We start from the raw sequence: 15,855 nt of genomic DNA on the forward strand, positions 1-15,855 counted from the left end.
GCTTTATTGCAAAACAACAAACTACCTGCATTAACATGAGCATAGTTTACATTGTACTGAAGTACCGTATAAGCTTAAGTATGGCTAACAAGAAACACTATAACTTTCACCATACATTTGAAAATCCATGTTTGGAGATTGTCAGAAAAATCTGTGTCATGTGTTTATTAGCCTATATTAATGTCAAGTCAAGTCAAGTGACTTGACTATATTAATATGTCCATAATTACTGATATTCTCTCTTACTATTGTAAAGGTGAGCTGGACTTTTTATGGTATACCTTGGTAAGGAATAAAGGTGTAGTCTCTCTTCTATCCCCCTGCAAGATTACCAGTGAGTAGAGACCAGCAGGTCTCCTTGACATCATATTGTGGGGTTGTTTTGCATGTAAAACAATAAGTAACCTCAAAGCTTTCAAAGGTAGATACTAAAGAAATGTGGCCTATGTAATCCAATACTTGAGAAGGTGGATCAATTTTCCTAGAATTAAAATTTACTTTGAATACTGGAAAAAGATATATTGCTATGTTTTATATAGAAAATAAATGTTAAAAGAAATGGGTAATTGGATAGAAATAACAAATTGATACATGCAAAATTGCATTTAAAAAATATGACAATTTGATTGATATGTGAGTTGCTGCAGGAACTTTAGTTAGTTTAGTTTTTGACCCGATTGTACTGTAATTTATTACAATTTCTTGATGTGGACTGAGGTGGAAAAGTTAGGCTATTGCTTTATTTTAAGTGGATCTTGTTATAAATTGGTATGAAGTTGTATTTTTTTCCTGCATAGCAGATAATTACCATAGCCTACATAAAACATTTGGTAAGGTAGGTATAATTCCATCACAGGGTTAGGTCTCAAAATTATTTTTTGGAATAAATTAATTTTCCAGTGGATAAAAAGTCAGCTAATCCTTTTAACTCTAGGATATTGGTTGGCCTCAGGGAACACATGACGAAATTACACATCAACAGGGGATCAACTATAGATTTTGCCCTGCTGGTATGGAAACTGTGATTAATGAGGATACAAACAAAAAGTACCGTCAGAAAAAAAAAAGAGTGTTGCTGGGCAGTGTGGTGTACTTTCTTATTGTCGAAGTGCTGTCGACACCTCCATGGCTCTTCCTCATCATCCTCCTCCTCAGGAAGGTTTAGTTGACTCGAGCGCGTTGGCCGCTGGGAGGCACGCGAGACGCACGAGAAGAAAACGTGTCCGGGCACGCGTAGCTGAGTGGCACGGCTGAGGCAGCTGGTGAGTCCTCCAGGCTGAGCAGCTCAGGAAAGTTCATGTTTTTCTCCTGTGCGGGTCAGTAAAAATGCTTCACCCTTCTCTCTGACGGCAGAGAAACTGTCTGCGGGCTCACTGAGCGAGTTCAAAGACATGGCAGCCTCTGAACTTTATTCCAAGGTAGGCACATTTACATTAGTTAGACTGTGGCTCATTCAACGTGTCCTCTGCTAACATTAACGTTAGTTCAATTGCTACAAAAGTCAAAATTGTGGTTTACTGGTGTCAGTCACTTACAGGTATTTACTGCAGGTAATTAAAACTTTAATTTAATGCTTTTTCCCTGTCTGCCACTTGAAATACCTCATAACCATCCAAACACGCATACTCTGTGTGGACTTGAAGTTAGCTATCCTGCCAACAGGTTATTGAGCATAGCACTTCTGCTTTGGTGTATGTTTGTAAAATACTTTTTTTTTAAATTTACTGTCGGCTCAGTGGCTGAATGACTTTGACCTGCCCCCCCCCCCCCCCCCTCCTCCTCTTTGTCCATCAGTATGCCCGTGTATGGCTCCCAGATGCAACAGAAGTGTGGAAGTCAGCAGAGCTTATCAAAGATTATACTCCTGGAGACCTGACGCTGTATCTGCAGCTGGAGGATGGCACTGTGAGCAGGGAAATGCCAGACATCCACACACATATACCCGCATGATACACACACAAGGAGAAATAGGCACTGAGATGGAAATGGGCGTGTGATGTTCTGTCAGAGAGCCACATATTTCTCTACAAGAACACTGGCAATGGGGTCTCATAAATCTCTATGTGCTGTGGGATTTTTTTTTTCTAAGGCAACTGTGTTTGGTAAATGTGTATAGATCCCAGGGAAACCAAACACTGCATGCCTCTGCAAAACCTTGTATTCAAGAAGACTATGTACAGTAATTACAAAGCTTCAGCATTGGTGGACTGATAGATGAAAATGTATGAACAGTGTAGCTGAAATCTTTTCACTCAGTGTTGTTGCTACCTGCAGCTGTGATGTCGAGTTTGGGCATGCACTTCAGGTATGGAAATAAGGTGAAATTAGTATCATGAACATGAACACAAGTGAACATGCAGTGTTTGATAGACAGCTTTAACAGAAGTACAACTGATGCTAATATTTTTGTGTTTTACCACTTTTACTTGCGTTTTGTTTTTGTTTTTTTCCACTAGTTGTCCTGAGAGTTTGTTATTTTTTTAAATTAAAAGCAACGTACTGTCTACATGCTCATAGATAATCATAGCTAACTTCTTGTGTCTTACTAGGTGGTGGAATACAAAATAGACCCTCGAACCAAGAACCTGCCACCACTAAGAAACCCTAACATCCTAGTGGGGGAAAATGACCTTACAGCTCTCAGCTACCTCCATGAGCCAGCAGTGCTGCACAACCTGAAAGTGCGCTTTGTTGACTCCAAGTTAATTTACACATACTGTGGTAATGAGCTTCATCTCCTTTGACTCACACTGTCACTGTCACTATAGACTTTGGAGTCCTGCTTATTGCATGCTCTGACATAATCTGCACTATGTTATGCTGATTATTGTAGCACAGCCTGCTCTTAAAGGAGCACACACCAAATTGCCAAAATGTATTAAATACATTCACCATCAATATTGCACACAGTGCATTCAGAATTAACTGATCATTAATTTGAATTAACTATGTCAGATAGTATATGTTATTAAGAGTTAAAATTTTCTTCTCCTTGTGGTGTTTAGGAATTGTCCTGGTTGCCATCAATCCTTATGAGAACCTGCCTATTTATGAAGCTGATATCATCAATGCCTACAGTGGGCAGAACATGGGGGACATGGATCCCCATATATTTGCAGTAGCAGAGGAAGCATACAAACAGATGGCCAGGTTTTTTTTACATTTACAAATTTAAAGCAGATTAAATGCTTCCTTTTATTATGGGCGTGTATTTGATCTGTATGTAATGTTATCTGTATGTTGCAGAGATGAAAGAAACCAGTCCATTATAGTGAGTGGGGAGTCTGGGGCTGGCAAAACCGTTTCTGCAAAGTATGCTATGCGTTACTTTGCCACAGTCAGCTGCTCCTCTGGTGAGACCAATGTTGAGGAGAGGGTTCTTGCCTCCAGCCCCATCATGGAGGTAGCATTTAATGTTGTAGGAAAACGCATGATTATCATTGTAAAATAAAAAATAACAAAGGTTACTGATATATCCATGTATGTTTTATTTAGGCCCTTGGGAATGCCAAGACAACAAGGAATGACAACAGCAGTCGCTTTGGGAAGTACATTGAGATTGGCTTTGACAAGAAGTACTGTATAACTGGGGCTAACATGAGAACATACTTACTGGAAAAGTCTAGAGTTGTGTTTCAGGTAAATTTCAGGAGTTAGTTGATTTGAAGAATGTAACATTCTTTTAATCAACTTTCAAATATTTTAAAGAGCAGTTTTGATTATTTCAGCTTTATCCTGGGTTTAGCAATGAGCTTGCAGTAAATGTGTTTCCAGTACTTGTGTAATTCACTTGGTTCCCATTTTACATGTTTTCATTACTTTTAGGCCCATGGAGAAAGGAACTACCATATATTCTACCAGCTCTGTGCCTCTTCTCATTTATCTGAGTTCAAAGCCTTCAAGTTAGGTATTTGAGTATCTGAATATCAGTTTTTCATTTAGCAGAATTTAGAGATGATTTAAAAAAACATTTGCAATAGCAGCTGTAAACAAAAGGCTATACTAGTACAATGTTTTATATGGTTAATGTTTGAAGGTTGCGCAGATGATTTCCACTATACTAACCAGGGTCAGAGCCCAGTCATCGATAGAGTTGATGATGCTAAAGAGATGCGCAATACCAGGAAGGCCTTCTCACTGTTGGGTGAGTTTTAGTTGCATTTCAATAACGATTTTCATTTACATAGACAACATTTTTTCTTTCTGTATTTAATGCAATTGATCATTACTGATAGTCTTATTCTGTTTTCATTGTAGGAATTAGTGAAAATGAACAAATGGAGATTTACCAGATTCTGGCAGCTATTCTTCACCTTAGCAATGTGGAGGTTAAAGATCAGTCAGCAGACAGAAGCAGCATCCTGGTAAGTACTGGACACAACAAGGCAGTGCCTTTTTTTTTTTTTTTACAGTAAGTACTATATTTGACTAATCTATGTTAGTTTATGTCCCATTGTTGTGTTGAGGATGTTTAGATCTTTATTGTTAATGTATTCCCAGCCAAATGATGCCCACCTGATGGTGTTTTGTGAGTTGATGGGGGTGGCCTGTGAAGAAATGGCACACTGGTTATGTCACAGGAAACTCAAGACGACCTCAGAAACCTATGTCAAGCCTGTCACAAAAATGGATGCAGTCAATGGCCGAGATGCTCTGGCTAAACACATCTATGCCAGACTCTTCAACTGGATTGTGGGCAGTATTAACAATGCCTTGAAATCTGCAGCAAAACAGCACTCATTCATTGGTGTGCTGGACATTTATGGGTATGTTTTCATCTCCAGGGTTGTTTATGTTACACACATAGTCAGACATGTTGGTTTCATTTAAATATTGATATTTTTTTTAGGTTTGAAACATTTGATGTGAACAGCTTTGAACAGTTTTGTATCAACTATGCCAATGAAAAACTTCAACAACAGTTCAACCTGGTATGTGTATTTACCTGCCCAACATGCACATTCATTAGTCAAAATGTACAAAAAGTCATATTTAGCTTTCACCCCCTCTAGCATGTCTTCAAACTGGAGCAAGAGGAGTACATGAGGGAAGAGATACCCTGGAGATTGATAGACTTCTATGATAACCAGCCGTGCATTAATCTCATTGAGGCTAAGATGGGTATCCTGGACCTTCTGGATGAGGAATGTAAGGTAAAAGACCAGTTTTATGTTTTTCCAAAAGTCTGTTCAGCTACTTTCCACTGGAGGCATCTCCTTCATGCTGTGTTTAGAGATTATGACTAAGGCCCTGACTAACTGATGTGTCAGTTCTTCCTCTTTCCGTAGATGCCTAAAGGCTCTGACAACACATGGGCCCAGAAGCTGTATAACACCCTGCTGAAGCAGAACGCTCACTTTGATAAACCCAGGTTGTCAAACAGAGCTTTCATCATACACCACTTTGCAGACAAGGTACTTAATTGCCCTGTAAAGCACAGTTAGGTTAGTATGTCTCACAAAAAGAAGGTCTTGGGTTTAACACAGAAGGGCTGGGCTGGGATCTATCTTTGTTGAGTTTGCATATTCTGTGTGTGTCTGCTTGGGTTTCTCCCTGTCTATAAGTTTCATTGCATAGACCAAATGTGTACAGGTCAGGTCAATTGGGAACTCTAAATTGCTAGTAGGTGCAAATATATCTGTTTTTCTTTGCCCTGTGATAGACTGACTGTTCCAGCGTATAACTTGCTGTGTGTTGGGACAGGCCCCAGCTTCCTCCTATCCTGAACAGTACAAGTAGTGTGGAAAATGGACGGATGGATGGATGACTCATACTTTCTAATGTAGAGCACTAACACTAGAGTGTTGTCTGAAATTGGTTTGCCTTTAAAGTCAGAATGTATGCCTTCATCATAAATGGTTGTGACTTTATTTATTTAAATCAGGATGATTAAATCAAAATTTTTCATGACCTTTGCTCTTTTAGATGAAGAACACTGTGTAACCAGGTCTTTTGTGCTTAGGTAGAGTACCAGTGTGAGGGCTTCCTCGAGAAGAACAAGGACACCGTAAATGAGGAGCAGATAAATGTATTGAAGAAGAGCAAGGTTGGAATAATTTATTAGTTGTTTATAATATTTTAACTTATTAGTCTTTCTCACTTAGTCAGTCTTAGTGATGCAAATGAAATATAGTTTTTGTACATCGCCATTATATGTCATTTATTATCAGAACCTTTTTAACTGCTCAGAAAAAATGTCAAGTACGTTTGTGTTATAAGTCCCAGGGCACCCACCCTAGAATTGTTCAACCTTAACTATTGGAGGAAATACTCCCACCTTTGAGTTTTAGGTTGACCACACTGCCATCTGCTGTTTAATGATAACAGGTCTGATTGAAAACTAATCTTTTCAGTTTAATTTGCTGCCAAAGCTGTTTGAAGATGATGAGAAGGCAACTGTTTCTACTAACAAACCTACTAGCATCATTGGAAGGTCTAGTCAGACTCAGAGGGATAATAAGAAGACTGTTGGCCTGCAGGTGAGAGCAATACAAGCTGCACCGTGAGATGTGGTGATAATCATAGTTTCTTACAGTTAGTTCCCATAGTTACCACCACCGGCCTGTGTTAGGTGTAGCTACCTTTAAGGGAATTAATAACCACCAAAAAATTTTTTTTATATTGTTAATTTAAAGTAAATATTAAAGTATGGATTCACAATTGACAACAAACATATTTACATACTCATGATGGATTTGTTGCTTTTTTTTTTTTTAGTTTCGACAGTCTCTACATTTACTGATGGACACGCTAAATGCTACAACTCCTCACTACGTACGCTGCATCAAACCAAATGACCATAAAGCTCCGTTCACGTGAGGAGGATGATATCACTTTACTGTTAAATATTGTCTACAACAAGCACAGATAGACTAGTAAACAAATTTTCATAATGAGTGTTTGTATATTGTCTTTTATAAAGCTTGGACCCTGTGAGGGCAGTGCAGCAACTCCGTGCATGTGGCATCCTCGAAACAATCCGGATCTCAGCAGCAGGCTTCCCATCTAGGTAGTATGTCAGTAAACAGCAGCTAGGATTGAGCACAGGGCAATGGGCACTTGTATGCACATTTAATTGTTATAAAAATGATATGTACAACTTGTTACCTCTATCAATATTGCAGATGGACCTATCAGGAATTCTTCAGTCGCTATCGGGTCCTTATGAAGCAAAATGATGTGCTTTCTGATAAAAAACAGACTTGCAGAAATCTCCTGGAAAAACTTATAGAAGTATGTCAAAACATTCCAGTGTCAGAAACAAAAAAAAAAAAAAAAACGTTCACAGACCCACTAGAATGTGACACATTATGTATGCTGATGTGTTTTGTTTTATGTTCCCTAGGACCAAGATAAGTATCAGTTTGGTAAAAACAAGATCTTCTTCAGGGCTGGTCAGGTGGCTTACCTGGAGAAGCTGCGTTCTGACAAGCTGAGGATGGCTTGTGTCCGCATCCAGAAGACCATCCGCTGCTGGCTGGCCCGCAAGAAGTATCTCCGGATGAGAAAATCTGCCATCATCATTCAGAGACATGTACGAGGTTACCAGGCACGCTGGTGAGTAGATGTCAAATATCAGCAGAACAAGGTGTTTTGAAGCATTAGAAGTATCTGTACTATATTTCTTACATGTCCCCCCCCCCTGTCAGTTATGTTCAGTTCCTTCGAAGAACCAGAGCAGCTGTTGTCATCCAGAAGAACGTGCGTATGTGGTTAACCAGGAGACAGTACAGGCAGCAGCGCTCTGCAGCTATCACTCTCCAATGCTTCTTGAGGGCCTACATGGCTAGAAAGCAATACTATAAGGTAATATCATCCTTGTTAGATTGTTAGCATATATTATTTCATGGTAAATGTATAGTGTTAGTAGGTTTATTTACAACTTTACAATAATAATAATAATGCTCCGTTTTTTTTTAAAGACTTGTCCTTACCATTTCACTTAAACTTTTATATTTTGCTTTTTTCCACAGTTGATATTTGAGAAAAAGGCTGTGGTTATCCAGAGGTGGGTGAAAGGCTGGCTGACCAGGCAGCATTACAGACGCATCATGGCAGCCGTCGTCTTACTGCAGAGCTGTGCACGGCGCATGAAGGCCAAGAAAGAACTAAAGAAGCTGAAAGTGGAGGCGCGCTCTGTGGAGCATTACAAGAAGCTCAACATTGGCATGGAGAACAAGATTGTGCAGCTGCAGCACAAGATAAATGAGCAGGTGTGTCTTGTGAGAGTATGGATGTTTAGTTTTATCTGAATTAGATAACTATTTACTCTGGAATCTGTTTCTGGAGTAACACTTGGGTCGTTGGGAGTTGTTGGATCACATGCACAGCATGTGTGTGTGTCTGTCCCTGCAGCATAAAGAAAACAGAGAGCTTAGTGAGAGGCTGAGTGCTGTGGAGAAGACCCAGTCTATGGAGAGAGAAAAACAGAGCAGAGAGATTGAAAACCTACGTAAGTCAGAGGAGGAGGCCAGAAGAAAGGCAGAGGTATTTCCCTCACTACTGGAGCAGCTCTCGTTCCTTCAGCATGAACTAGAAAACACCCTCAGTGAGAAAGAAGGCCTGGAAAAGCAGATGAATGTCTACAAGGAGCAAATACAACAGGTATGCCCACTTCAGCTGTTTAAATTAATCCAACTCAACTGACTGGAAACTTAACTAGAATTTTCAACATAACTCTCTTTCTGTAATGATCTGTAATAACAAGAAATGAGATTGATGAAATAACATTGATCGAAATACAAAAGTACTTTTAGTGAAATTTAGTTTATTTCATATTGTGCTCCACATCCCTGAACAGTTATTTCCTACAATAGGCTGAACTACAGAGATTTGTTTATCTGTCACATGTCTTGTTTCTCAAATTATAACTTGTGTGATTTTTCTGTATGCACACCTGCCTGAAATGATGGAAAAAAATTTGCCTACCAGAAAAACTCAGGAAAGATCATAGCAGCCCTACATTCAGGCCTTATGACAGCTATGACAATAGCAGAATCTACTTGGCACCTTGTAATTTTGGCCCTTTGGGAATTTTATGAACTTAGGTTATTTTGGTTTTCTTATTACTTTCTAAACCCTAAGCAGCCATAATGAATAGGAATACTAACTAAGCACACAATTCTGCCTCCCCTTGCAATCAGGAGGTGGAAGAGCTTAATATGAAGAACAACATGTTGAGCACAGAGAAAAATGAACTGAACACACTAATCCTCGAACAGGCCCAACAGTTAACAGGTACTGAGCAGTTCACCTTAAATTTTTACAGTTCCCAAGTAATAGCTAAATTCTAGATTAAATACACAACACTGTTTTGTTTTAGAGATTAAAACCAACATCGATAATACAAAACAGCTGGAGAAGGATTTATCTGAAGAACGCTCTCGCTACCAAAGTCTGCTGAGTGAACACCTTCACCTGGAGGAGCGACACAGAGACCTGAAAGAAGATATGAATTTCAGCATTGTGAGAAACTTTATGGATTCAATTAATTTTTGGGTGGCAAACCAGTATATTTAGCTGACTAGCCATACAGAGCTCTCTTATATGCAGACATGGGTGTACAGAGAATAATGAAAACAGTTAACAGGACAATGGTGTTGAATGTGTCTCCTTTTCTTTTTTCACTCCTCACCAGAGTTCAACCAAATCTGGCCACAAGAGGACAGACTCTAACTACAGCAGTAACTCATCTGAGTTTAGTCAGACTTTAGCCTCCACTGAGGGAGAGGACAGCCCTACACAAACAGAGGTAATGCTAAATTACACAGTATTATGCAGCCACGATACTCTTGAAAGTCTTACTTACATTACTGTTGATATATGACCAGGCCCACAGGAAACATTTTGTTAGTACCACAAAAAGGGATAAGAAAATAGGTAGTATTCTTGATGGGTATTTGCAGTGGTTAGTTTACTGACACTCAAACCTTGGAAAAACTCTGGGAAGATTTTTTTGGTCTTGTCCTGTTGATTCAGCATTATAGTTAGTTTGTAAAATCATTATTCAAACAGGGCTTGCTGTGTTTTGGTTAGGATGAGAACCAGTCCACAGTGGACTTGTCTGTCCTTCTGAAGCTTCAGAGAAGAGTGAAGGAACTGGAGCAGGAAAAACAGTCACTGTGGCAGCAGCTGGATAAGAGAGAAGAAGCCCAGCAAGAAAAGGCAAAAGTACGCACTGAAACACCAGTTTTTTCTTAATGGTGAAAAGAAAAGAAACAAATCGAAGTGTTTTATATCAATAAGTGTTTTGATTGTTTGCATTTCAACGGCTTATTTACGTTGTGTGTACATTTTTCTTAAAAGGAGGTAGAGGAGCAGAGAACTGTTGGCAGAGCTGAACTGGACTTGGAAACACTGAAGGTATGGCTTGATTGGCTGCACTAAAATGTGCACTTATTGCATAGTCAAAGAAGGTGTCTACAAAGACTTGTTTAATTTGTGCTCCTTAAACAGTTGTCTATGATAACTTAATGCTGTATGAAATAGTGAAAGGTGATTGTTTTTTTTTTTTTGTTTTTTTTTTTTTTTTTTATTTATTTGACTATATTTCTCTGAATGTCTTTATGCAGCGACAAGAACTGGAGTATGAGAACAAGAGGTTGAAGCAGGATCTCAATGAACTACGAAAGTCACTGACCAATGAGAATAGTGAAGCGTTGCCTCCTGCCCCTGGCTCTGTGCCCTACAAGATACTACTGGAACAGCTCAATTCCTCCAATGAGGAGTTGGAGATGCGAAAAGAGGAAGTGTTGCTTCTCCGGTCACATATGGTCCGCCAAGAAGCTCTCAAACATAAGGTGAAAAAGCAAATTACACTTCTTACTATTTTCATTTTATGCTAGGAATGTTTTAAATAATATGCAATATTTTGAAATTGACAAAATCGTCATCTGACTGCTTTTGGAAATCCTTAATCCCGTATTAACTCTAGGACTCTGCACTGGGAGGAAGCGTCAGATTTGAGCTCAGTGATGTTCCCTCATTTCAAGATGTTGACAGGTAAGACCACTTGGCTCCTACCCTTATCAGAATTCTGGTTTATCTAGTCATCTTCATGTTGGATACTCCTCCTCAGATCCACTGACATCCATACTCTGAATGAAGATGGAGAGCTGTGGCTGGCTTATGAAGGCTTGAAAGAGACCAATAGGTAATAATCACCTTACTTGATTACTGAATTCAAGTATGTCTATGCCATGTGTATCAAATACTGTCCATATCTCCTCCAGACTCCTGGAGTGCCAGATGCAAGAGCAGGAACGTGTTCTCAGTGAGAAGTATAGAAAACTACTTGAGGAGATGAATAAGTTAAAGGAGGAAAAGGAGCAGCAGCAGAAGCTGTTAGCTCAGAACCTCCTCCTGCCTGAAGATGCTCGAATTGAGGCAAGCCTGAAGCATGAGATTACACGGCTCGCCAGTGAGAACTTGGTGAGTCTGTTCACTGGCTGTCCAGTCTGCCAGACTTTGGCTTTCCTCAGAATTTTATTTTCACAATGAGGATCTCTTTTAAAATAAGCAGATGTCTGTCTTGTACATGTCCTGTGCATTTAAAATTATTCTTTTATAGAAAATGTTTTCAATTATTTCAAAGCATCGAGTATTATATAAATACTTTATTAGTAAGAATGGAAAGTAAGGAAAGTGTTTTTAAGATGCTTATTAAAAGTTTCTACTGGCGTGCTCTTTACAGGTGGTTTCACAGTTAAGTTCACACTTCTGGGCTGGGTATGAAAGGTTTTTACCCTTAAACTAATCTGTTTGAATAATTTCAGGAACTAATGGAGCAGCACGAGAAACAAGAGAAAACCATGCGCAAGTTGAAAAAACAACTTAAGTTTTTAATGAGAAAAGTTGAAAATTTTGAAGGTAATCATATGACATTATCTTTGTATGCTGTAATTTTGTAGATGATATTAGCACAGCATTAATCTTATCCATGATCATATTGTGTCCCTGCTGTGTTTAGAGAGCACTCAGCAAAAGAAAAATTCTTCCTTGATGAATGCTCCTGTCAGAGCAGTTAACATCACCCGCAAGGAGAAAGACTACCAGGGCATGTTGGAGTACAAGAAGGGTGATGAGAGCCGCTTGCTAAAGAGTCTGGTCTTAGGTATATTAACCCTATTTTGCTCAAGCACATACTTTTCTTGGCTGTTTGAGAATTGCATACAATTATTTTTCATAGAGAACATGGGTATTTTACTTGTAAATGTTAGAACTGAAGCCTCGTGGTGTAGCAGTCAACTTCATTCCTGGGCTTCCAGCCTACATCATCTTCATGTGCGTCCGATATGCTGACAGTGTGAATGATGATGAGGGAGTCAGTACTCTGCTCAATTTGACCATCACCAGCATCAAAGGGGTCATTAAGGTGCAGTATATAACTTTAATCTGTATAACAGAAATGATTGATGCATCTATTTTGAATTAATTTTCTGTTTCAACAGAAACGGGGAAATGACTTTGAGGTGGTATCTTTCTGGCTGGCCAACGCATGCCGCTTAATGCACTGCCTGAGACAGTACAGTGGAGATGAAGTAAGCTTGAGAAATGCCAGTTACAGATACAGTTGTTTGTCCTTGATTTAATGTGAATGTCTATACAATCTCTGTATTTTGTAGGTGTACATGATCCACAACACTGCTAAGCAGAATGAACACTGCCTAACCAACTTTGAGCTGTCAGAGTATCAGCAGGTTATATGTGATCTAGCCATTCAAATTTACCGGCAGCTCATCAAATGCATGGAGGACATTCTGCAGCCCATAATAGGTGAGGAAACATAATCTCACTACACCTAATAACTGATATCATATTCTTCAAAGGTGTGAGCATAACAAAACAAACTTAATTGTTTTATCTTTCAATTATATGTTATGTGTAGTGGGATGCATGTTGGAGCATGAGACAGTCCACGGTGTTTTAGGGTCCAAACCGACAGGCCTGAGGAAGAGAAGCACCAGTCTCCCAGAGGAGGGTGCTGTTACAGTGGAAGTCCTTTTGCAGCATCTTGGCCTCTTCCACACCACCATGAGTCAGCATGGGATGGACTCTGACCTCATAAAGCAGGTGGTCAAGCAGCAGTTTTATATCATCTGTGCTGTTACCCTCAACCACCTGCTGCTGCGAAAGGACATGTGTTCCTGGAGTAAAGGCCTGCAGATCAGGTATAGCAAAGGCTGCACAGTTCCCATGATAGTTTACACTATTTTAAGGAGTGTTAGAGGGGAAGGAGAGTATGGATTGGAATATGTTGGTCTCAGGTAAGACAAAGCATAAGTCTCAACTATAACCATAACCACCTTGTCCCCGGTTACACAAAATTACACAGTGTAATGTTACAATGCTGCATAGTGCATGGATAAATACATTTCCTACATTTCGTGTTCTTTATTACAGTTGCTTAGATTTGATGATAAGGGAAACCTTATGTTTTAATCTGAATAGTTTCTCTAATGCCTCTGACTTCAGGTACAATGTTTGGCAGTTGGAGGAGTGGCTGGCGGAGAAGGAACTGGCAGACTGTGGGGCCAAGGAGACGTTGGAGCCTCTCATACAGGCTGCACAGCTTCTGCAGATCAAGAAGAAGACGGAGGCAGATGCCCAAGCTATCTGCACCATGTGTACTGCTCTCACCACAGCACAGGTCCATAAGCAGGAAAAGTTCCATTTTCTAAATCGATCGTAGTAATATTTTAATTAATTTGTGTGGTGTTTTGTTTGTTTTTGGTAGATTGTCAAAGTGCTGAGCTTGTACACCCCAGTGATTGAATTTGAAGAGCGAGTGTCGACCACTTTCATCACAATCATTAAAGTGAGTAATTGGAAAGTTTTGGAATTGTGGGCAAGAATGCAGTTGCTCAATCTTGTAATTGTAATACTGTTTTCATGTCATTTTACTATATGTGCTTTTTCATGTTGTAGAACCTTTTAAAAGACAGGGTTGAGTCATCTACTTTGATGATGGATGCCAAGAAGATCTTCGCAGTCACCTTCCCCTTCATGCCATCTGCTGTGACTCTGGAGACCATCCAGATCCCTGCTAGCCTCAATCTGAGCTTCCTCACTCGTGTCTAGAACAGTCACCTGTGACACTTTGTTCTCCTAGTTTTGTTTACTGGAGTAAAAACACCAAAGCTTGTTTTTTTTTTTTTTTTTTTTACCTGAGGTTGTGCCTGCTGTAATGTGATTATCACTGATTATGCAGCAGAATAAGTTGTTCATATGCATCTCTGTATTAGTGTTTCAGCCAAAAGTAATAGCTCTATACACATGTATGAATATATAAACATGTCTTTTAAAGGCCATCTCGTGATACACCTGAAGTTTTGTGGATGCAGGTGTAGCTGGAATTCATGAGTTAATTCATGCCTTCACAGGTATGACTTCCTGCTGCTATCTAAACCTGAGTATGGGAATTTGACCTTTGACAAGGTGCCTACATGGACAAAAATTTAAAAAAGCCATGAGCAGTTTTAAACTATTACACGACATTGAAAGACTGAGATGAGGTGAATTTTCAGGGGCACTGTTTTATATATTTAACTTTACATGTTTGTGTCTATATCAAGTGGTGGTATTTATGCTAGGACAAGATAATGGAGAAAATCAAGTATGTGTTTAACCAGTCTTAATGCAGCTGGTCATATTAAAGAACGTTTCTGTAAGATTGTTTGAGTTTAAAAACTAACTAGAGGATTTTGCACATCTCATAGGGTGTTGGAGGATCGCATAACTCGAGCTAAGTGTTTTTCTTCTGAAGTGGGTCCCGTGAACCATCAAAAACCCCAATGAAAATACTGAATATTTTAATTATGTTTAGTGTTTCAATGCTGAAACACATGCTGTTCTGTTTTCTGACTTGTTTTGTAAAAGTATATGAAATTGTATTCAGTTGCTGACCTGACACTCGATTTACTTTGATGCAAAAAACATAAAAGCAGCTTTTGTGACATCTAAATTACTTAGGACTTACTGGTCACACCACACTATGCTGTTAGAACATATTTGTCCTTCAATTTTCTTTTCCTTTTCATCATTGATCTATGTTCTGAAATGCTTTAAAATGCATAAAAAGCATCAATGATTAATCTTGGTTTAACATCTGTTGTGCATGCCAGGAATGTGTTAGTGTGTTTCCTCTAAGGGGACTTTCTGTACGTTTTTACAAGTGCACTGATAGCCTGGATCCAGTTGGTATAAGGTGGTAAAGTATTTGCTTTTTTTTGTTATAATCATTTTCAACACTGCTTGTGGTAAGTCGGTGGCTGAAATGTGTTCACATATGGTGAGCTGGCTGAGATCTGTGTCCGGTTTCTTTTGTTGTCAGAATCCTTGATCAAACGAGCACACCCACTCTGTCAAGGCTCAGTCACAAGACGGGAGGGCGGAGTCACCGTCCGCAGCAGGTGAGCGACAAGTCGGCCCGGAAGAGACAACAGACCTGGAAAATTACTGATAACGCTTTCAGAATAAAAGCGTCAGTTTTTTATTTTTTAATAAAATCTTCCTGACAGCCCTGGATCTCTGCTTAATTTGGATGTAAGGCTAAAACCGAATAATTTTGCTACTTAATCGAATAATTTTCCTATTACTCCACACATCCAGCTCAAATTTCATAACCATGCTTTACAGCAGGTGAAGTATTACTAATAGGTATTAATGTTCGTAAAAATGACAACTTGTGGAAGAGGGGGGCATTTGTATTAGTAATATGATTTCTTTTGTTTTTAGAAATCGCAGCTTACGTGGGTAAACTGATAAACCATTGTTTGAAACGAATTTTGGATTATCTATTGAGCATTATTTTGAAAGTTGCCACCGGATAGGTGATGTAATAATTTAACCTACCTG

At 39.2% G+C, this 15,855-nt stretch overlaps 1 protein-coding gene across 2 annotated transcripts; it reads left to right on the plus strand.

The window, feature by feature from the left end:
- Positions 1 to 1,236: 1,236 nt before the first annotated feature.
- On the plus strand, positions 1,237 to 7,364 carry LOC113132730 (unconventional myosin-Va-like). 2 transcript variants are annotated; one of them, XM_026311057.1, is made up of 19 exons: positions 1,237 to 1,418; positions 1,795 to 1,905; positions 2,550 to 2,721; positions 3,006 to 3,150; positions 3,247 to 3,403; positions 3,496 to 3,639; positions 3,826 to 3,907; positions 4,037 to 4,144; positions 4,258 to 4,364; positions 4,501 to 4,766; positions 4,850 to 4,931; positions 5,013 to 5,153; positions 5,289 to 5,414; positions 5,963 to 6,046; positions 6,354 to 6,479; positions 6,718 to 6,774; positions 6,923 to 7,009; positions 7,125 to 7,233; positions 7,346 to 7,364. In XM_026311057.1, the coding sequence occupies exons 1-17, from the start codon at positions 1,392 to 1,394 to the stop codon at positions 7,007 to 7,009; spliced, it is 2,022 nt and encodes a 673-aa protein (XP_026166842.1). In that variant the 5' UTR covers positions 1,237 to 1,391; the 3' UTR covers positions 7,125 to 7,233; positions 7,346 to 7,364. The 2 variants fall into 2 exon arrangements, with proteins under 2 accessions (XP_026166842.1, XP_026166843.1); XM_026311058.1 differs by lacking the exons at positions 6,718 to 6,774; positions 6,923 to 7,009; positions 7,125 to 7,233; positions 7,346 to 7,364 and having other exon boundaries at positions 5,967 to 6,046.
- Positions 7,365 to 15,855: the final 8,491 nt, after the last annotated feature.

Source organism: Mastacembelus armatus, chromosome 6 (assembly GCF_900324485.2).
Source record: "Mastacembelus armatus chromosome 6, fMasArm1.2, whole genome shotgun sequence".
NCBI lineage: Eukaryota > Metazoa > Chordata > Actinopteri > Synbranchiformes > Mastacembelidae > Mastacembelus > Mastacembelus armatus.